This window comes from Primulina huaijiensis, chromosome 11, assembly GCF_012295235.1.
Source record: "Primulina huaijiensis isolate GDHJ02 chromosome 11, ASM1229523v2, whole genome shotgun sequence".
NCBI classification, from domain to species: Eukaryota; Viridiplantae; Streptophyta; class Magnoliopsida; order Lamiales; family Gesneriaceae; genus Primulina; species Primulina huaijiensis.
Genome location: NC_133316.1, coordinates 23,082,722 through 23,105,487, shown reverse-complemented (window position 1 = coordinate 23,105,487; position 22,766 = coordinate 23,082,722). Strand labels below are relative to the sequence as shown.

Below are 22,766 nucleotides of genomic sequence, written 5' to 3'. Positions count from 1 at the left end.
TACCTTTCCATTACTTTAAGCACAAGCCCCCATTTAACTGTACACTTTTTCAGCTGAAAATAGTTGGGCAGTTGCATTTCTTGAGCTTTTGGGTCTCACAGAATCTACTTTACATTGTTCCTCTTCCTCTCTTTATCTTTCCTACTTTATCACATTGTTCCATCCCACGCCCCAACTTTTTATTGTTGCATCTACATTTTGTTTCGCATCAGTTGTTAGCAATTTAACTAACTATATAATCCAAACATTTAATAATTTTTTTTATTATTATTTAGGTTTGCTTATTTCTCATATAATGAAATTAGGAGTTAGTGTGGAAAGTAGGCAAAAATAAGTGGACATTAAATGAACATCTAATTCCTTGATTAAAAGAGTTCAGTCTAAAGAGTAAATAGTTGGCATTAACATGGGATCGCCAATGCACCTGCTAGCCAGTCGCAGGTGTTATTATCTGTCAAAATACTTTTCCATTGGTTCTCATTTATATACCGTGGCATGCATCCCTTTCTTCTTCACATTAAATACTTACCTTTTAAGCACATTCCCAAAGTTGAACCAATAAATATTTTGTAACTTATGTTCCGTTCCACCCCATAAATCTTTAATTGAAGCTGTTACTCCCTCCTTTACAAATATAAACGTTACTCTTTTGCATCCGTTTTAAATATATGAGTAGGTCTCTTGTGAGACGGGTCAATCCTACCGATATTCATAATTAAAAATACTACTCTTAGCATAAAAAATAATACTTTTTTATGGATGACCCAAATAAGAGATCTGTCTCACAAAATACGACCCGTGAGACCGTCTCTCACAAGTTTTTGCCTAAATATATAGTTTAATATCTATATTTATTATTATTATTATTATTATTATTATTATTATTATTATTATTATTTATCGATCTACCCCTTTTCATTAAATATATTAGTTATTTTCAACAAGTTTTTATATCATATGCACCACTTGATTTTCCAATAATTTTCTTAATATGTATGAACATACAGATGATAATCTTTAAGTTAAAGAGTTTTCACTAACTATGTATTGATAACCAGTTAATTTCTCGATAAACATATTATAATATTATTTTATTATAGTAGAGTGAAAACTCCGCGGCTACTTCATTGAATTACAAGTAACAAAGAACATTGCGTCGTCCGCAAACAATACATTAATCATCTTGTTTCTCTTACAACTTGAAAATTTCTGTCTATTGACCTAATGATATTCAAACCATGTGAAATCCGTGTTTTCACATTCTGTGCATACATGTTTAAGATTTTGAAAACCTCAGTCCATATTGGAGTATATTAAAAAAAAATACTATTGAGTTCACCTTTTAAACAGTATCTAAGCTGAATCCTAAACCTTTGGATTAAGAATTTTGGTTGGGGCAAAGAGTGAAAGCGCGATGCAATGTTTTGAAAACGTAGTTTTGGTGAATAGCGATATTAGTGGCAGGCTGTAGCACGTGTCTGTTTTCATGTGGACGGCTTTTATTTCCCCAACTTAGCAACGCTCCCCCCGTCCGCGGTCCGCCCAAGGTTGCCAGCTCACCCCTCTTTTATTTTTCTTTATTATTTGTCACACCTAACTAACTAACTGTCTGCACGCCTTGCCATTTCATGTCATCTTATGTAGGTGTAATATTTTATTAGTGCGTGAAAAATGCGTCCCGTTTGGTTGATTTTTGTAAAATTCCGATATATTGATGTTTATTCAATACTCATCGAAAAATAACGATCGAGAGTTCGATGGTCATAAAAACTTTTAATGGTATAGCTTATATTTATGTGTGTATGCCCAACCCAACCCAAGTAGGAAGTATACGGACGTCACTCTGAAATACCCAATAAAGATTCTGCGGAAAAAGCCACACACCAAAGTCACGCAAAAAATACAACAGCTTATCGCTATTAATGATCTAACACATACCAAAACACGTCGTGTCCCCACATTTATGCATATATAGGTTACATTACAGCACCCCATTTCAAAATCAAGCCTATTCTTTTGATCAAATTTTCTCTCCTTTTTCTCACTGCTATGGATTGGACGAGGGGTCCTACAATCGGCCGTGGCTCCTCGGCCTCCGTGTATCTCGCCACCACCGCCGATGGGGAGATCTTTGCAGTGAAGTCTGCCGGTTACTCTTCTTCTTTCTTGTTGCAAAAAGAGCACCTTTTGGTTTCTCAGCTCTGCTCGCCTTACATAGTTAAATGCTTGGGCTTTGACGCTACTTTGGAGAATAATGAACGAGTTTACAATCTTCACTTGGAGTATGTTCCTGGGGGGACGCTTTCTGAGCTGATTCCGAAGCAGGGGGGTTCGTTGGACGAAGGTTTGATTCGATTCTACGCGCATCAAATGCTGCAGGGGTTGGATTATCTTCACCTGAACGGATTCGTGCACTGTGATATCAAAGGGCAGAACATTTTGATCGGAGAGAGTGGGTTGAAGATTGCTGATTTTGGGTGTGCGAAGCGGGTGGAATCCGACACTTGTTCGAAACAAATGTTCGCCGGGACTCCAGCTTACATGGCACCGGAGGTTGCTCGGGGAGAGGAGCAAAGTTTTGCGGCAGATACATGGGCCTTTGGGTGTACAGTCATTGAAATGGCGACAGGATCTTATCCCTGGCCGGAGATGAAGGACCCCGCATCCGTCCTCTACAGAATCGCTTCTTCCGACGACATCCCTGTATTCCCGAGCTGGTTTTCCGATGAAGGTAAGGATTTCTTGAGTAAATGCTTGGTTAGGGACTCGAGAAAACGTTGGACGGCGCGTGAGCTTCTAAAGCACGCGTTTTTTGACGATGTAATGGAGACTTGTGGAGAAATCAGGGAGTCTACGAGGAAATCTCCGACGAGTGTAATGGATCAGAGCTTCTGGGATGAGCTGGAAGAATCGGGTTCTTCGCAAGACGCAACGGGGGTTAATGCTTCTTCTTCAGATTCTCCGGCGGACAGGATCAGGGATTTGATTACAGAGAACTTTCCATTGAATTTGAGTTCACCGGATTGGGGGGAGGACGATGTTTGGGTGACGGTGCGGGGCGACGAAATTGAAGAATGCTTCAGATTTGTGAATGATGACTCTGAAACAGTGATTGATGCCGAATATGTGACATTTTCAGGCGTTGGTGTTGAAGAAATTCAAACGTCGGGTTCCATTGAGAATTTTAATGGAATTGTAATTAGCATATTGTTTGTATCAAGAATTATCATTTTACAGAGAATTTTAATGGAATTCCTTTTGTCATTCGGATCAACTTTCTTGAAATCTTTTAGCTCTTTTTCTTTTTTAAATANGCGACTATGAGAATTAAGGAACTCATGACACTATTTGACATCTAATTCTATTATATATATATTTAATTAATATTTTAACCTTTGATTCTCTCATTCGAATTAGCCATAGATTGATTTGGAGTCGAATAATATGGGGACCTATCACAGTAGAAGTCTCCCCAAGAAAAATATAAGCTCATTCGCGAAAAGTAACACTTAATCATCTTTAAGTGGATAACCATATTTTGTTTGCTGCTTTGGTTATTACGTGCCAAGTGTTGGTTTCTAAATATTATAACTCTAAGACAAGTGTCGCAACTCCGTGGCCCAACTAATTGTTCCAGATTTTTGGCATGACTTATTACGAAAGAAAATCGAGTGAAGAATTAGTCCACCTCACCGGCCACGGGGAATTTTCCAGAACCAGCACCACGCCTCTTGATGATGAATTCTGTCACACATGGCGGTTGCGGGGGACGACACGAGAGTGATGTAATAATGCACACGACTTCTTCCAGGTGTGGGTTGTGCAGTTTGTCAAAGTCAACCCACTCCTTAGCCGTCTCAGCGGTGTTGTGTGTGAACATGAAAGACTTTGAACCAGCAATACATGCGTCAATCTTCTATTGCTTCAGCAAGTCAACCATTTGTTAATCTATAAATGCGAGATTAGGTGGATAGTACAGCTTTGAGAGTTGAAACCTTCCCAACGAATAACCCATTTTCTTCTTGTCGCATGTAGGTCGATGGATATTCGTTTGCTTCGATAGGATTTTGGCCATTCGAATGGTTGAAATTCAGCGACTTTTTGGTTACCCAATACTTTGCTCCCGAAGCAAGAACAAATTGCTAGGGCAGGTGGCCTTTTTTTATTTGTTAGTTGGACATAGTCTCACGGAAGAAGATACTGGCAGCTTTTTGTTCCATTTTAAAGTAGATTGCGTGTAGTCTATTTGTATATCTGTCATACTTTTTTCTTTCCAAATGCTGATTGGATATCTACCATGTGTGTGTATCTCGTAACCAAAACCAATTAATACTCCACTATAAAAAGAGACAGTAGATGGTGTAGGACTATAGATTCGATGTGCTTACCTAAATCTAGAAAAGATACTTATCCGACGGCCCGTTTCATCCCTTTGCATATATCGGGTGGTGGAATCTGAATTTGAACACTCATCGAATCCTATGCAACTTTTCAATAAGAGCACAAACACTAGATATCCATGTAGGAATTCAATTTCCGCAATGATTTCGCCTCATATTCTACGAGGTGCGTGCTTGCTCAAGTTTGAATCTTTTCCTTTAGTGTCACAAATATCTTAGGCGTGGCCACATGCATTGCTACAAAACAGGGGGGCTCCGCACAACAACAGATGCATGTGCGGCACGCTTTGTCCCCAGTTAAGCTCACAGGCTTATTCACAAAAAGGAAAAATCTTGAAAAACATTTAGGATCTGCAATTATTACAAGAATCTATCCCAACCCAATAAAGATTAAACATTCAAGCAACAAACAATCTTCCAGAACAGTAAATTCTGACAGACCAAGAGTGGACACGCAACAAACTAAGGGGTCCTTCAACCCTACACGGGCAGTACCCCACTAAATGGAAATGATCCAGATTTAACCACACATAAAATTGACTAAATCTTGAACACCGATCTTACAGTTCGGGTAGTATCACATACGTAGGATCGAATTTCCCCAAAATAAGTAAATGTACTACCTGAAATACCGAAACCTAAGTCCGGGGATTTATGGCAGGCAATAATAAGTTTTTACCAAATTTCTACCGCATTCAAGTGTCCGACCTGCACAATAAATCAGTAAAGCCCTCGACGGTAAAGCAATCAAGGCTTTCAGGAAAAAATAATCCTCGAGTGTCAGTGAAATTCTATAATTTCAGTTTTAGTTGATCGATTGCAACATACCAATGCCCACAAGGACAAGTTAGTTGCCCAGCTTTAGCGAAATAAAAACTAGAAGAGCAAAATTTTGTCTCAAGTTATGGAGGAAAGTAGAACAAACATAACTCATATAATTGCAAATTGAGACCCCTAAGATTTCAGGCACACAACAAATACAAGTAAACCACGGGAGAACGTAAAAGATGTTTACATAATTTTCGGAATCCCATTGAATTTCATGTTTATTCACGAAATAACCCAAACCTTCAATTGTTCCTAACAAGCTAAATGTTAACTCGCCTTCAGTCCTCTTCCTCTGTAACATTACTCTTGCCCTTTCCCTTGCTTAATACACCATCAGGTGCCCGATCCATCTTCTTTACAGCCTCCAAATGTTTCCGCAGCATGCGGACCTCCTTAATGTAGTAGTGGATTCTGTCTATCATCAACGCCAGGAAGAGCGCGAAACCTACATACATCGCAACATATTTAACACCAAGTTGAATTTACAGTAGCATTTTTCAGCTATATGAATTTAAAGTAATCAACCACCCTATATAGAATTCACGTAAGGTACATTGTTGTAAAATTGTTTATAAAGACGCATTGTGGATCTGTAAGGCTCAATCCTTGTGCCTCAGACACAAGCCAAGACTCCTCGCTTCATCCCTTAACCATGAAAACCCAGCTTTGGTTGAGCCATAAGGCTCAAGAAACCCCTGACGTAAGAGTACAGAGAAGGGTTGATAATTGTTGTCAATAAACAAATGAGTATTTGTTTGATTATCTTTTGATACCATGTAAGGTCTATCTAATCTACCGCCAGACAGATACATATGAACTAAAAACAGCGCATCTACATGGTAACCGGTGATAAATTGGATATACGATCTTTTTTGCATCATCACCCAAAATAGCACGGATTCGTAACTGCAGGATAAAGAATATACAACATATATACATTTTCTGACATTTTTCAATATGTACATGGAGATACCAAGAAAATTACAAGTTTTGAAATGAAGGATGGGGTCAAGAAATTTGTACGAGGAACATCATATATAAAGTCCAATTTGAGAGAACATATTCTTGAAAATCAATAAACAGAAGCAGAAACAAGACCACCCCTCGTTTTGCTTACGGGCTGGGCTGTTGCTGATTAACTTTTTTATCGTCATCATTTCAAATCCATTATTCTTCTTCGTAAATACAATTTTATTATAATTTTAATAATCTTATCATCCAATTTTTTCCTCTCTATAATTTCACATATTTTGCCAATTTAATTAATAATTTGGTCGCAAATTTTAACATTTTCTAAGATATTATCAAACTTATTATTTTTTGAATTATATTATAGTTTTTTCATATAATATTTAAATATATATTAACGTAAATTTTACTACTTTAGTTATTAGACTCAGAAAAAAAAACATAAATAAAAAAAGTAATCACTTGATTATATCATTTTGAGTTATTTCGCCAATAAAATTATTTTTTCTCCTACACGGGCAGGCACAGTCTCTTTTCCTAATAAAGAAAAAACCACGACTCTAGCAGAAGCAAAACAACATTAAAACTGAAACTGTCGCTTTAACAAATTCTTGACCCAACTTTGGGTCGAACAGTTCAAATCGTCACAGATATCAGCGCGCTTCGAAAAAGGAAAAAAGAAGATTTTCCAAAGAGGCTATAACAAGTATCTGGAGGAATAATAAAGCGTAACAATCCCCATTAAAACTGAAACTGCTAGCAAGGAAATTATTGACGAAGATGGAAACAGGTACTGATTAAAAATTTACCTAGCAGTGATGCTTGTAGAAGATGAGAGGCGTGGAGAACCTGATCGGTCTGATTAACCCCGCTGCCTTCCTCAGATCGGTCCTGAATTCGGTTTATATTAAACAATAAGGACACCATAATCACAAAAAGAGTAGCTCCGGCAGTGGACACAACTATAGGACCCCGCCCCTGCTTCAAACGGTCCAGTAACATCAGAAGTGGCTTCCTCAGCGGCGTTCGGAATAGAAGCAGCAGAATTACCACCACTTCGGCGAACACCAGACCATAGAGAGGCTGAATCATCTTTCCACGAACGAGCAATCACAAATTTTTTCAATGAAATATTGAGAAATGGTGCTGGTCTCCGAAGACGGGGTTTAGTGTATATAGTAATTTCAGGAACTAATAATTTAAGGAAGCCGAAGGACGTGTGTAAATTAAGCAGACAAAGAAAGGAATCAGAGGAGACGTGGCACCTAAGGCCAAACCAATTCCCCCTCTTACTAATTACTCTTATTTTTTTCTTTTTTAATAAATTAATATAAAAATATATATTATATTATTTTCCTTTTTTTTAAAGAAAAAGAAAAAGAAAAAAGAAAGCGTGCCTTGTTTGGTAGTGTTTAATTGTAATATAATATAATAAAATAAAAATGGTATTGAGCTAAAATGAGAAGGTATCTTGAGAAGATGATAAAAGGATACTTTATGTCGTGTATTTTTGGGCCTCAATAATTAATTATGAGGAAATTGGGCCGGACCACTGAGTGAGTTGCTCTTGGGACCAAATGGATAACTAAATCAGGCCGAAACCCATATTTGAAATGAGGTCGTTGCCGATCGATATGATACATCAAACAAGGGATAGGTATCAGTAATGTTTTACTTTGATGGGTAAAAAAAATTAAATCTTTGCTTGTAAATTGGTAGATTAAGTACATTTGATTACTATATATTAAAATTTGTGGTACGCACAGCAATCTAAATAAATAGATCATTGTAATTGAGAAGAAAAAATAGTTATAAATTGATATGATAGGTAGGGAATGTAGAGTACAAATGTTATTTTATGTTGAGAATGATAAATTTATTTTTGGAAGAGATTACTTTGTCTTCCATGTTTCAATACATGATTAATTATCAATGGTAAAATGTAAGCAGCTAGGAGAGTCTTCTTCAAGGAAATCCTCCTCCGACTCCACCACCGGAGCCTCCACCGAACCCGCCACCAGCGCCTCCACCCAATCCACCTCCACCTCCAAAACCCCCTCCTCCGCCAGCACCTCCACCAAGTCCAGACCCACCACCAAAACCTCCCCCGGAACCTCCACCAATTCCAGAACCACCGCCTAGCCCTCCACCGCCACCTCCACCAAGTCCACCCCCAGCACCCCCACCAAAGCCAGCTCCACCCCCGTACCCAGAACCTCCACCTAACCCTCCGCCGCTGCCACCTCCCAAGCCTGCACCTCCACCTCCACCAAGGCCACCGCCACCACCTGCACCTTCACCTCCACCAAGACCGCCCCCACTTCCCAAGCCTCCACCTCCTCCAAGGCCACCGCCACCTCCTAAACCTCCACCTGCACCTACACCTGCACCACCACCAAGGCCACCCCCACCTCCCAAGCCTCCACCTCCTCCAAGACCGCCGCCAGGGAATAATGTCTTTTCATCAGCGAATTCAGAAGAACCCTTTGTTTCAGCCAAATGCCTTGCAGTAGCACCGGCGCAAACGAGAGCTCCGACAAGAAGAATGAGAAAAAACTTCGAAGCCATGCTTGAGTGATGAGAAGGTTGCATGAGAGTTAAGTACTCAAGATTCTTGATGATGCATGAAACTTGAGAAATGGGAAGGATGATTATATAGTGATAACAAGTCCGCATGGCGTTGGGACGATGTTTAATGGCGTATCTTCTCAGCAATAACCGCGTTAAGACTATGCACTGGCAATTCATTAATACAATCACCATTTTTCTTACATTCCACTGTGCTTGCTTGATAGCTCACTCGTGATATATANGTCATTAATGAACGCTAAAAAGAATAAAGAAATTTTGAGATGCATGGAATGGACTAAGATTCATGTGGTCATGAACAAGTAAAATTTCTCATTTTTAAATTTTGTAAGTACTGATATTTTTGTGATTGGTTAGTTTAATTGCTATACATTTTTTGATTTCCATAGATCGATTTGTTGAGATTGAGGTTGCTCGTGTTATAAAAACGATATCAAAGGAGCCATCACAGAAGCTTGGCCAACATGGAAAAAGGTGCCTAATGATAATAAGAATATAGTTTTGGACAATTTTAGAGCTTGGCCATCACACCGTGAGAGAATTACAAAGAATGTAGGGGAATCATGCATGTATTTGCAGGAGAATCTGGCTTCCATGAACTACGTTATAAATTATGTGAATGTTAGATTAGTTGTGGGATTTCAAATTTATTTAGGTACTTGTAGTTTGATACTTTTGAGATTTGAAAATTTATTCAGAGACAGATTTTCCCGTCTTTGAAGCCCTGTTTCCTTGTAGTGATTTCACCTTGAAACAAATGTTGTTTTTTCTTTGTCGAGTGACAATTGCACATGCATGGCTGGCGCATTGTGCTGATTTTCAAAGGTATGGTTGAGAGGGTTGATTTAATGTGGTGGGCCTCTTTATTTTCTCATCTTCTGGGATATATATTTAATGCGTACGTTATTATTTGAATACAAACATCCCATTTCTATGTATTGTTGGTTCGAAATTGAATGATCAAATTCTTTCCAACTTAAACATTACGCGGAGCGAGACCAAATCCACATGACAGAAAAAATGCTAACGTATTACCCAAAATTGTTAGATATGTTAAGAATATGGTGAGAAATGATTAAAAAAAACTTAAGTTATTGGATTAAAATTTGATATGTTAAGAATATGATGAGAATTGATTAAAAAAAACTTAAGTTATTGGATTAAAATCATCCACCGACTTATAATAATAAGAAAAAAAAATGCATGGACGAAAATGCCCACTATCGAGATGCTTGGTCCCACGCACACAACTGGTCTTGTGCAAAGGTTTCACTTTCCTATCCCCCAAACATTATCCACAAAATACACTACATCAAACAGAGATCGAATCATAACTAACCAAATGAATAGCATAACCAGAGGCGGCACTGGGGTAGTCAATATGGGACCACCGCACAGGACTCCAGTTGGATAAGGCTCCAATTAAAATAGAGTTAGGAGTATATTGGGTTGGATATTTGGACTTTGGATTGATAGTGAATTTTTGGAAAAATTTGATTATGAAATATTGATCGATGATTTTGTTGATGAAAGAGCAAGAAGATCGGTTTTTCATCATTAATCGTAATAGAATATATTTTCTTTTCTATATGATGTAACGATAGTGATTATTAGCAATGTATAATGTAATGTTTTTTTATCATAGATATTAGTTCATGTAATCAAATAATGAAATTATCTTTATATCATCGATTTTAGTATTAGTTTTATATACATACGAAGGGCTTTTTTTTTTTTTTTTTTTTTTTTTTTTTTTTTTTNTCCATAACATACCATTTTCCACTCCCTTCGTCTCTTTCAAAATGCAATCACATGCATGCGCCAAATGAGGACCCTTTTTCCGGCCAAGAAACCAGCCACAGTTGAAGAAAATCGGACTGGATTCTGGTCTTTTAAAACCAGGGCTGCAGTTCCTCCCGTGCATATCAGCGCTGGCTCGTCGGCTACCAAAGTAAACTTTTCTGTCCTGCTCCAGACAAGGTGTAAGATTGTGATACTTGTGTAATTGGTACGTTGTGCATTGATTGATTCATCTGTAATTTGTTGGCAGCGCCGTGCTTCTGTTAGCATACTGGATTGCCAATTTTATGGTGCCGGGGTTTATTATGTAAGACTATAGAAGATGTAAGTCAGAAGAAAATCAGGATGGTCCATCCCAAGATTAGAAAAGAAGCAAGCCATTGGTTTAGTATCCTTTTTGTGGAATTTTTAGCGGATATTGCTTCAGCCAATAAATAATCTTGTATTTTTTAAAAATAGGTTTCAATACAAATTTGCGCAGTGATTTCTTCACAAATTATGTTCTTGGTCGGAGTTGAAGGAAAATTAGGAAGATTTGGTTGAATTTGAAATCGACGGCAGAGGAATAAATGAAATTCATCTGAAAATTTACAAACCAATTAAAAGCCGAAGCCCCAATATTTAGGGCCTGCTGTTAATACCCAACTTCTCTGGGACTAATCCTGTATTCAATAATTTGCAAGCAAAATAAAACAATGCGGTGAACGTGGATCGAACACGTGACCTTCAGATCTTCAGTCTGACGCTCTCCCAACTGAGCTATCCCCGCTATGTCAAAAGTGTACCAAGTACTATATATATTCTAATAAATTATAATGTGTTTGTTTCTAAAATCTCCAAACCACGCGATGCGGACAACATATTAATTTTTTTTTCCCCAAAAATTATAGAGAATATAATAAAAATTTTAAAAAAAGGCTTTAAAAAATATTTTTTAAACCATATCATTACACCAAAATTAACATCGTTTGATTCTACCGACCGGTTTGACTGGTTCAACGAGAACCAATCACAGATCTGATCTAAACCACACCCAAAACCATTTATAGACTAAACCGATCAAATCTAATAATAGAAAACCCATTATATTGGGGTATTGACCAAACAATTCTCCATCCATGTATCATGTGTTTCATTAAGAATGTATTATCATAATACTACATTATTAACTATATTATCCTTTCAAAAAAAAACTATATTATAAGTAACATTAAAGATTAAATATCATTTATCTCATATTGATTCGAATAACTTCGATAAATCAATTATCCATTGTCTTAATTTTATGGATTCTTGTTTCTATGGCACCAAAGATGGAGCTTGTTTAGGTTGGTCCTTGCATGGACATAGTAGTTAGGAAGCATTGTGTTTCTGAAAAATGTAAGCAAAGAAAGCCACTCAAGGAAAAGTTGGGAAATTAATGTCGTATAAACAAGGTCTCTGCTCATATGTACCAATTTATAGTTACAAGTTCCAGATGGCTCTACAAGGAAATGCAGTTTCTTTTGTTTCTTGGCAGTGATTATGGTATCTGATTGTACAAAAAAATCAATATAACAAGAAGTTCCTGCATGCTGTTATGTACCTGAAGAAACAATATAACACAAATTAGCAGTTAAGCAACCTCAAAATATGACATACTCTTGGTTAGAGAAAGAGCAGCAGCAGCTGAGGGGAATTCCAATTTAATTGTGAGCCGAAAAAAAAAGGCCTATCTACGAGGTTTTTACAAGAAGACTGAAGGCCCAAAAAGTGGGAGAGAGTTGGTTTCGGCGCACGAGGGCAAACATGAATAAAAAAAGAGGGGGTTGTGAGCGCAGAGGGAAGAGCATTTTGTCAGATTGAGCGACTCCTTGAGGGAGGGGCCAAAGCGTTTTTCCTCGTTTTTCAATTCACTGTAATCATCGTAATTCGTAAAAGACTTTACCTTTCTATCAGAAGCAATAATGACATTCCATATTTTCTCTAGCGTTATTGTGGTTGCATCACGTTTTAACTCATATTACGACATGTCTAAATGGAAGTCAAAGGTTAATCTAAATAAATAAAACCGACGACATAAAATTTAATGGCGTGAAATTAGTAAGGTAAACTAAGATGTTTTTAGATACATGAACCTTAAAACAACACGAGGATTTTTCCACAAGGAATAAAATTGGAAGAATTTAAATCACATAATCGCAATGAGGTTTACAGCTTCCTTTAGTTTCACATGAGCGAAGGTATTTCTGCATGACCCTTCTGAGTTGTTGGAGGGGACCTGATCAATGTTCTCAAAGATTCCATGATGCCGGAAAAGGAAGGGCGTTTCCAAGGCTCACTGAAATATTTATGCGGAATTAGTTACATAAGCAACTTAAAAATCGACTATGGTTCAGATGAAATTCTCTGCTAATTTGAAGCCAATAGTATAGAGATATTGATGACAAGTATGTTCACGTGTGAAATCGACTAGTGGAAAGGAATCTAAGCAGCAAGAAACGAAGTGACACCAGTTGATAATATGTACTAAACCAAATGCTATTCAACATATTTTTGGTCGATTCAGAAACACAGCATTCATGACAGATTTGCATCTAGTCATCAGACAAGGAAATAATTATACCCTCTAAGACGAACACTACACTTCCCAAATAAACAAGACGTTTCACTCACTTGGTCCAGCAGCTCTCAATTATGGCCGCTATTTGAGGATTTATGCCCACCGGTATTTCAAGAGTTTTTCCTTTAAAACCAACAGCTGCAACAACCTAGAAGGTTAAGATACAAATTCAATCATGCATACATACAAGTGGGCTCAAGAAAACATCAAACTTAATGTAAACATAGTATTAATCCTTCAGAAACTTCGACAGATTCAGGGAATAACCATCGCTGGTAGGAAACCAGCAAAGGTGAGACTTTCATTTTTATCATTTTTTTCCATTAAAGGTTTTGGAGGAAGAGGTAGACTGGTAGGCAGGTTGCAGAGGCCATGGCAGTGCACGTCTCTCCGGCTCCGCCAGCAATCCATGCAGGCTAAAATATACTTCAAACTGATAGTCCATCCTCGTTGGCATCATCAGTTTGTATACAAAATACAACTACCATCAGATGTTAAAATTTCCCAAAATTAAAGATCAAAGGTTCAGATGCATCTGATGCTGCATAGAATAATTAATGATATTTTTTTATTACAATTTAATGAACAATTTACATCTAACGTTCAAGTATTTCAGTTCTCAACATTCTCGAAGCAACAGTTCTGTACCCCTATCCCCCTGAAGTTTGACCCAAGTCAGCATAATTTTTTTCAGATAATAAGTCAATAAATCTTTTATTAAAGTTTTATTTGCTCAAATAAAGCTAATCACAAACCTGAGCAGGATTTAAGTTACCCCACGGTTGCTGCAATGTTGCCAGCTCCCATAGAATTACCCCAAAACTGTACACATCTGATTTCTCATTTGAAGGTTCATCACGGAGGACTTCAGGTGCCATCCACTCAGGCTACATGAAAAGGAATAGTACTCATTATTTGATGAATATTGGCAAATGTTTGAGGAATGAGATCATTGCACAAAAAGAGAGTAAACTTACAGTGCCAGCAGCAGACTTGGATGAAAGAAACGTGTTAGCTTTTAAACGAGAAAGACCAAAATCACAGACCTGATGAAGACACATACATGGTAAGGATCCATACAAAATAAGCGAGAGAAGAAACCTTAAAAACAAAGGTAAATCAATACGGTGAGCTTGACAGGAACAAGAACACATCTTACAAAAGCATATCAACTTATATGATTCTTTAAATGATAATCAATAAAGATACAAGCACCTAAATAAATAAAATGAAGCAACCACACGAAAGGATGAATGTCATGTCATAGACCAACTCCGCTAATTCTCAAGAATGTTGAAGGAGAAAAAAACACAGAAATGTTTTAACATTTCAAAGCATAACAATTAACTTGCTCATATCATAAATAAAAAATAATTAATCTTCCTTTTACCTTTACAGTATACTTTCTGTCAACTAATAGGTTAGGAGATTTCAAGTCTCGATGAACAACAGGAGGACTGCGTTTATGAAGATAGTTCATCCCCTTGGCCTGTAAAAAGATAAAATTCATCAACCAAAATAAATTAGAACGTGGGAGACTACGTCACAGGAGTTTCCACCAAAAAAGAAATCAGTGGAGAGAGGTGACGTGAGGAGTAAGAGATGAGGGTTCTGTTGTACTTTAGATGCCCTTAGAAAAGGAACCAAAGACATACAACATCATAAGCCATGCCCAGCCGACGTCTCTCATCCAATGCATCTCCTGCACCGGGTTTATGCAAAAGTCGGTACAGACTACCTCTGAAATTTAGGGGGGAAAAGCACCCAGTCTGTTAGAACAGAGAGATACAAGGCAGTCTAACAAGGATAATGGACCTTAGAAGCTCTAAACAAAGTATACCTAGATAAATATTCTGTCACTATGGACAAGTTCGGAGGCTCTGTGACAGCACCCATGAAAAGTACAATATTTGGATGACGCAATCTTTTCATAATTGCCACCTAACCAAACAGTCAAGTGAAGCTAAAGGAACTAGCAAAGTAAAGAGTATTAAAGTTGATTGTAGAGAAGCAGCACTAACCTCCTGTAAAAATTCCTTGAATCGCTCCCCATGTAAGTCTTGCTCCATGAGAATCTTCACAGCAACATCCTGCAATGTAATCATACGAATGTGCAAAAGAATCGATTTGGAATTGAAATTTTTTTAAAAAAAAAAACGGATGATTTTTAACATCTTTAAAGAACGATAAGATAGATAACTTACACAACCATTCCAGTCAGCAAGATGAACTGTACCAAAAGAACCTGCATAAATAACAAGCAATTAATTTAGGCACATGATCCTGGAGAACTACACATAGGATGGAGCTGAACAATGTTCCTTAACATGTAGTAGCAGATACCTGCCCCGATCCTCTCCTTCAGGGTAAGATCACACCAGCTAATAGATAGATCTTCGACATCAAAAGAAATATCGCTTGGTATAGACCAATTAAGTTGTCTGACCTCACCAAATCTTATATCTTTATTTTTATTTACTCTTGGACTCAATAAAACAACATGTGGTTCAACATCCTTATGCTCGATTGGAGGGATAACCTTTAGAAGGACCGAATCTTTGACTATGTTTGTTGCAACATCATGAGCATTAGATGGTTTGGAATGCAACTGTTCCTTACTGCGAACCTTTATCCATGAATTTGCGGGAAATGGTGGCGTATGAGAAATTTCCTCTGGCTTGCTAGAGCTGGGCAAGGAGCCGGTTCTATCCTCGTAACTCCTTTCTGATCGTTTAGGGTGCATGAAATTGCCCATATCCCCATCAAGAACAGTTTCAACTGTCAGGAACAATTAGATATCTTTTAACTTACAAGTTCAAGCTAGCAAAATCAATAAGGACAGCACACAGTCAAGTAACTCAAGACAATAAAATAATATGCAATGCATATGCCAGCAGGAAGCTTCTGAACATAGTAAAGGAAATCAAGTGGGAAATGTTTTACAAAGAGAAAGACAGTACTGCATGGCTAATTATTCAAAAACTAGGTAAAATTGCAAACCTCAAGTATTCTGCATAAATTTAACCTGAAACCATTAATCAACAAAGTAAAAACATAGCTCATTTTTCTAAGCAAATAGATTCTAATAATATTTTAAATTCAAAAGTTCAACTGCAAGGATACCTGAAAGCATCGATCTATGAGACGAAATATCATTAGATAGATTTATTAATTAACTTTGGGAAAGTAAGTATAAAGTAAATCAAAGTAAAATTAGATTACAGCATCATTGTCACAGAGAATGCTAAGGTGAGATCGAAGAATTTCATTCACCCAAAGGATGCAACAAACTAATAACATTGCCTATTTTTCTAAACAAATAGATTCTAATAATATTTTAAATGGAAAAAGTTCAATTGCAAGGATAACTGAAAGCATATATCTGAGACAAAATATCATTAGATATATTTATTCATTAACTTTGGGAAAGTAACTAAAGTAAATCAAAGTACAATCAGATTACAGCATCATTGTCACAGAGAATGCTAAGGTGAGACTGAAGAACTTCATTCACCCAAAGGATGCTATTTACCAAGAAAGGGCAAGGAAGGTCAGATGATCACCAGAAACAGAGAAGTACTTATGCATGAAGACTCATCATTAAATACACTCACCTGCCAAAGAATCATCAAGCATCAGATCAAGTGATTGAAAGTCTAAGAAATACTGCTTTGCCATCAACTTAAAATCTATTCCAGAATCCAGCTGTCTTAGTCGTGGAAAGTTCAACGGTGAAGACGTTGAGATTGTAGAAGGGCCATTTAGCAAGGAGTCGGGTTCATATAAGCATCCTGGTTTCTCAACCAAATCAATAAGATACTCCCTGTGAACCCAATACGTTGTTGAATAATCTAGGAATTATATTCACCTCTCTCTGTCTCTCTAATCTAATGTAGACACAACATTTTTTATGAACGGGGAGCAACATAGAACATTAATGTTGTGCTTGAATTAATGAATTTGAAATATTATCATAATTTCAAATTCTTTGACTTGCAAGTGGAATTCGAATCCACTCCATAACAAGTTAAGCAATTTCAATAGTAATTGTGGTGGACTTCAAATATAGCCAAAAATGGACACTTGTCAAATATTTTCTCAAATCAAATCTCTCCATCCAAGTCAAACTCATCAATCCAAGCACAACTTAGAGACCATGCAACAAAATAACTCTCATTGAAGTCAATAATTAAAATACCAAAAAGGTTACGAAATGTTAATCATGAAAGCATTGCAATCTAAAACAAACATATAGAGAAACAGTAAAGTAACAAAATTATAGATTTTTTGCCATCTTGTTTCAGGGTTAGCTTTATTTGGAACGGTGGCAAACATCTGACATTATTAACTTGATGATTTTGTTGTCTTAATTACCCAAGATTACAGTACTTCATAACGGAAAAATTGTGGCACTGATCAAATAGATGCTATTGGAATGAGACATATCCATTTTGAACCTGGGAAACATTTTTTGTTATTGTTCTAATATTGAATAAATGGCACCACGGTGATGTCATTTACGGAAGTCAGATATACCTCTCGAGTCCAAATAGAACAAGGCACGAAGAAGCATCTTCTTTAGTACAATATTTGCATCCTCTTGCAATTCGACAAGGTAAGCCAATCATGTCAGCTAAAATCTGCAAAAACACTGACATTTATGTGATGTTTGGAAACCAAATTCTAGAGGGATTCATCTTATAGCAAACAACTATTTTACAACAGTATTGTTAATGAGGACAATACATGCCAAGATATAATGAGAAAAGAAAAGAAAGAGTAATCACCGAATTCAAAAGGGAACACTATGAGCTAGAAGTAGTGACCGTACAAAAAAATTGTAAAAATCCAAGGAAAAATGACAATGAGGTCGTGTTGTAGCAAATTTGTAGTACACAACCCCTTTCAGTCCATTTCCTGAACCTTGGCATGTTCTTTTAAAAAACATTTAAGTGTAAATTATTCGATTAAATTTCCGAAATCTAAAATTAGGTCAAATGGAGGTCTAGGTGAGCCATGAAAAACACAATCTAAAATTATAATAGCACAACTGAGCACATTTTGATATACCTGTTTATGCAATAATTGCAATACAACTTGCACCTGAAAATGTATTGGATCCAAATGAAACGAAAACTATACAAAATTACTGGGGCTCTTGATGCTTCACGGTGGTGACAATGGTGATTGTGATTCTACAATTTGTTATCAGTGGGAACTATCGAGAACAGATGGGTGACAAAAACAGCGGATATGAGCAGCCATCAAAATCATTGAAATTACTGAGAATAGATCTCACTTTCAGTTTTAAGATTGTACCCAAACATCAGGTTCTGACCCAGAATGCAAATGGTATGGTAAGAACACATTGGAAGGGAACTTCATTGTTCTGTTTAATGGGACGGAAACACAACACAAGTTGGGAAAGTAAATGGGACCAATATTGTCAGCATACATATAATAGATGGCTGTTTGGTCGAACGGAGGTCCATGCAAGCCATAAAAAAAGACAATCCAAGATTGTACTAGCACAACTGAGCACATAATTGCAACAAGGTAGAATAGGACATACTTTGAATAGCAAAGAGCGGTGCCTGCATAGTCCAATAGAAAGGCTACCTACAGGGAGCACAATGGACCCCAAGCAATCTTTTAACTCATCTGTGCACTCTTTCAAGAGGGGAACCAAGTCATGTTCCTTCTTAGCAGCTGAAAACCTAGGAAAGGCATGAAATCGTGATTACAACAAGAAAGAGTGAGCTCAAGTAATTAACTAGGTGCTTGTAGCTTCTAACACGCACCCCATATGATTGCAAACTAGCTTTGCTAGATGGTCAACAACTTCCTTTGTGGTGATGCAATTAGATGACATAGAATGAATCCGGTTTTGCAGCTCTTTCAAGCTAGGATCGCTTTGTCGATCTACTGAAATCACTTCTACTGAAGACACAATGGCATGATCTACAATCTTTAGTGAGTCAAGGGAAGGAATGCGGCTACTTTCATGAATATCAGAGCACACAGCCCAAACATATGGATCCATCCCATCAATCGCGTAGAACCCATCTGGAATTTTGTCAAAGTATGACAAACAGCCAGTTACCTGATGAGAACAAGTGTACCAAGAAAATGATATGACAATGCTTCAACTCAAAAAAGTAGAACAACGTGTTGAAAAGACTAGATGCAAACTTTCATTGATTTTAGATACAGATGAAAAACCAGAATAATAATGTCACGATGAGATAAAACCAGAGACAAGAGAAACAAATATACCAGAAAAAGATAGATAGAGCATTGCTACTTGGTTGGCCGAAAAGGATGTATGCAGAAAGGAATAAATGTAAGATGCAATAGAACGAAATATTATTAGATCTACATTTCAGTAAACGAGAATCCGGAACCTTGAATTGAAAATCTTAAAATAATTTATGTACCAGTGCAACTCACATTTCCCCTTTTCAGCATACACTTTGTTCACCCACGGAAGCAACTCCGCCGTCTATGTGATTAGTCATTATTCCTTGTTGGAAATAGACCGGACTTCATATATAAACTACAGTGAACTGGTGGCTGCATGATAAAAATGCTGTTTGCTCAAATAAAGGGTGTGACCATTTTACACTTGCATTTCACTTCATAATTTGACATAATATTGCTCATTTTTTAACAGCTGATGTTTGGCAGTGTCCTGTTAGTGACCAATTTCATCCGTTTTATAATGTTCAACGATATACTTGAAGTAAATCTATGAGTTTGTCGACGTTAACGACACTGAATTGACAATCTAATGTTTTCACTCTGTTATTTCAGTTGTGTCAACTCTGCACAAGCACATATGTTAAGATATAAGTCTAAAACAGCACATTGAGTCAAAAAGATTAGTGTTGGGGTAACCACACAATCCTAGTTTTATTCTACTTTGTATCACCATGTTGAAATGCTCAATTACAAACGTTATAAGAGTTGTGTTCAAACCGTGTATGTTGTCTGTGAAACAAGGCTTGGAGTTCTAATTTCCTGAAACGTAAATCCTAAGCAATTTTTGGCACTGATGCAACTAGCATTTCCCCTTTTCTAGCATAAATTCTGTTAGGGGGCTTTGGGCACCCAAACAAGCGTAGCTCTATCAAACCTTGTCTGCCAACTTTATTCCACTAAAATTTAGAAAAATATATTTATATATATACACACATAAAATCTTTTTCGAAACCTACAAAATGTGGTATACATTACCCAGAAGCGATGAGAGATGGCCTCCACGGAGGCAGAAAAATATGAAGAGGCAGAGTCATCAGGCAAAGGATCCAAGGAATTAGGGTCATCGGCGCAGGTAGCTTCCGATGAGAGACGTAGAGCTAAAGCAAGCTGCAATTGGTAACTCTCCTCCGTCTGCTGCGCCCAGCTCTTCGACGATGAGCCTCCGTCACCGCTTCCAGAAAACTCCGTCGCCTTTGCAGGCAATTCAGCACAACCGTCATTTAAATTACCAAACGCCATCTCGGGATTGGACAGAGAGGGCACATAATTGTCCTCCGAGATCGAGCTCTCACCAAAGCTGCTCCCGCTCGAGCCCGGAAACCCCGCCTTCCCGACTCGATTCTGCTGCAACTGTGGCGGAATCATCCTTTGATCAAACACGTCCCAATCAAAGGCCGGCCCTCTTCCCGGCTTCAAGATATCCTTCTCCCCGGAGTTAGAATAGTAGTACAGAGGCTGCTGCGCCACTGTTCCACCGCTTAGTGCGGCGAATTTCGGCTGCTGCGGCTGATTAACCAAGGGTTCGTCAGTATTTTGGCTTAATAAAGTGTAGTTGGGTCGTCTACCCGGAATATCCATAGATACCGATTAATTTCGCAATTCATGAAACCTGAATCCCTTGAGGTTTTGTAAAGTTCGGATTCTTTTTCACTATCCACAGAATTCGGCTCAAATTCCTCGTTCTTTCTTCTCTCTACGCGATTGTGGGGAAAACCAGTTATCCCTTCATTAATGGCTTCTCGCTGTTTAGCACATCAAAATGGTTAAGAAAATCACTTGATAATAATTATCCCACCCCCATTATATATAATTCTTTAATATACAATAAAAAAATCCTTTTACATTATTATATACTATTTTTGCTATTTTAAAAATTAATATTAAAAAAACTTAAACCTTGTCAATCAAATATTTTTGCATCCAAATGGTCACATATCTCTAAAATGCTTCTCAAAATATATATAATATAATATGCCAAATGTATGATCATAAATTAAATTGACATTAATTTAGTAAAAAGTGCTCAAAGTGATAAATTTATATTTTATTTTTATTATTATTATAGTGGTCAAAATATCATAAAAGTGTTGGTCCCACGTGCGGAATTTGAGATAATAAAATCCGAAAATAAAGAATAAACTGGACACTGAGATTTACGTGGAAAACCCCTAAAAATTATTAGGGTAAAAACCACGGGCAAGATGAAAAGAATTTCCACTATAATATTTTGTCGTGTACAACTCACTCACTGTGTTTCCAAAGATAACACACTCTCTTAATACAGGAGAACAAAACACCTCACAAATATTATAGAACTAAGCACTCAAATGCTATTAGATGAGAGAAAACTCGAAAAAGGTATGATTTCAAAATGAAAGGGGGAGCTCTATTTATAGAGCCCCTTGACCGTGTGAATACGCGTTAAAAACGCGTCTTCTATTTCTTTACGAAATTTCCGCCAACCCGTATATGCACCCACGTTTTTTTTCTTCAAAACATGTTGACCCCACCACATTTAAAATTCTTGTCGACATTTCTCCCACTTGGAGATTTGATTGAGAATCAAACACATCTCCACACATCCTTTCAATCTTGCCATTCCCTGCTGCTTACGTTTCTGCTAGACCACTTGAGAATCTACACCACTCAAACTTATCAGTGTTCACTGGCTTGGTCAGAAAATCAGCTATGTTATCCTTCGTATGGATCTTCTGCATATCCACGCTTCCTTCCTCTACTACTTCTCGCACAAAGTGAAATTGTACTCCAATGTGTTTCGTCCTGGAATGAAAAGCTGGATTCCTTGCAATGTGCAAGGCACTCTGACTGTCACAAAACAAAGAAACATTTTCTTGTTTGTGCCCGATCTCCTCCAATAACCTTTTAATCCATATTGCCTCCTTGCAACCTTGAGTAGCTGCCATATATTCTGCCTCTGTTGTAGATAACGCTACAACTGTCTGCAGTTTTGAAACCCAGCTTACTGCTCCTCCTGCAAGTGTAAACACATAACCAGTAGTAGATTTCCTCTTATCAGGATCACCAGCATAATCTGAATCGACATAGCCCCTGAGTGTAAAATCCGATCCTCCATAACATAATGCAGCATTCGAGGTACCCTTAATGTATCTAAGGATCCTCTTGACAGTGCTCCAATGCTCTCGTCCAGGATTCGCCATATACCGACTAACTGCTCCCACTGCTTGAGCAATGTCCGGTCTTGTACAGATCATGGCGAACATCAAACTTCCCACTGCTGATGCATATGGTACTCGAGACATCTCCATCCTCTCTGCTTCACTGCTAGGACACATCTC

The 22,766-nt window shown here is 37.5% G+C and overlaps 3 protein-coding genes, 1 non-coding gene and 1 pseudogene across 5 annotated transcripts; 1 reads left to right on the top strand and 4 right to left on the bottom strand.

Moving 5' to 3' along the window:
- Positions 1-1,979: 1,979 nt before the first annotated feature.
- LOC140988503 (mitogen-activated protein kinase kinase kinase 18-like) lies at positions 1,980-3,324 on the top strand. Its single transcript, XM_073457505.1, has one exon. The coding sequence runs from the start codon at positions 2,050-2,052 to the stop codon at positions 3,322-3,324; it is 1,275 nt and encodes a 424-aa protein (XP_073313606.1). The 5' UTR covers positions 1,980-2,049.
- Positions 3,325-5,506: 2,182 nt separating this feature from the next.
- On the bottom strand, positions 5,507-7,289 carry LOC140988502 (uncharacterized). Its single transcript, XM_073457504.1, has 2 exons — positions 7,007-7,289; positions 5,507-5,673 (listed from the first exon to the last, which is right to left on the bottom strand). Exons 1-2 carry the CDS (start codon positions 7,287-7,289, stop codon positions 5,507-5,509), a joined length of 450 nt encoding a protein of 149 aa, XP_073313605.1.
- A 715-nt stretch (positions 7,290-8,004) lies between these two features.
- On the bottom strand, positions 8,005-8,996 carry LOC140988778 (uncharacterized). 2 transcript variants are annotated; one of them, XM_073457853.1, is made up of 2 exons: positions 8,498-8,996; positions 8,005-8,461 (listed from the first exon to the last, which is right to left on the bottom strand). In XM_073457853.1, the coding sequence occupies exons 1-2, from the start codon at positions 8,958-8,960 to the stop codon at positions 8,163-8,165; spliced, it is 762 nt and encodes a 253-aa protein (XP_073313954.1). In that variant the 5' UTR covers positions 8,961-8,996; the 3' UTR covers positions 8,005-8,162. The 2 variants fall into 2 exon arrangements, with proteins under 2 accessions (XP_073313954.1, XP_073313955.1); XM_073457854.1 differs by having other exon boundaries at positions 8,005-8,497; positions 8,534-8,996.
- A 2,286-nt stretch (positions 8,997-11,282) lies between these two features.
- Positions 11,283-11,355, bottom strand: TRNAF-GAA (transfer RNA phenylalanine (anticodon GAA)). Its single transcript has one exon. It is a non-coding gene; the product is annotated as a tRNA-Phe (tRNA).
- A 1,295-nt stretch (positions 11,356-12,650) lies between these two features.
- Positions 12,651-21,237, bottom strand: LOC140987569 (serine/threonine-protein kinase CTR1-like; annotated as a pseudogene).
- Between the last annotated feature and the right edge of the window lie 1,529 nt (positions 21,238-22,766).

Coding starts and splice junctions, on each gene's coding strand:
- LOC140988502 (XM_073457504.1), bottom strand. CDS start 7,289: ATGATTCAGCCTCTCTATGGTCTGGTGTTCGCCGAAGTGGTGGTAATT. Junction 5,674..7,006: donor TCTACAAGCATCACTGCTAG/GTAAATTTTTAA, acceptor CGATGTATGTAG/GTTTCGCGCTCTTCCTGGCG.
- LOC140988778 (XM_073457853.1), bottom strand. CDS start 8,960: ATGGTGATTGTATTAATGAATTGCCAGTGCATAGTCTTAACGCGGTTA. Junction 8,462..8,497: donor TGGGGGCGGTCTTGGTGGAG/GTGAAGGTGCAG, acceptor GCCTTGGTGGAG/GTGGAGGTGCAGGCTTGGGA.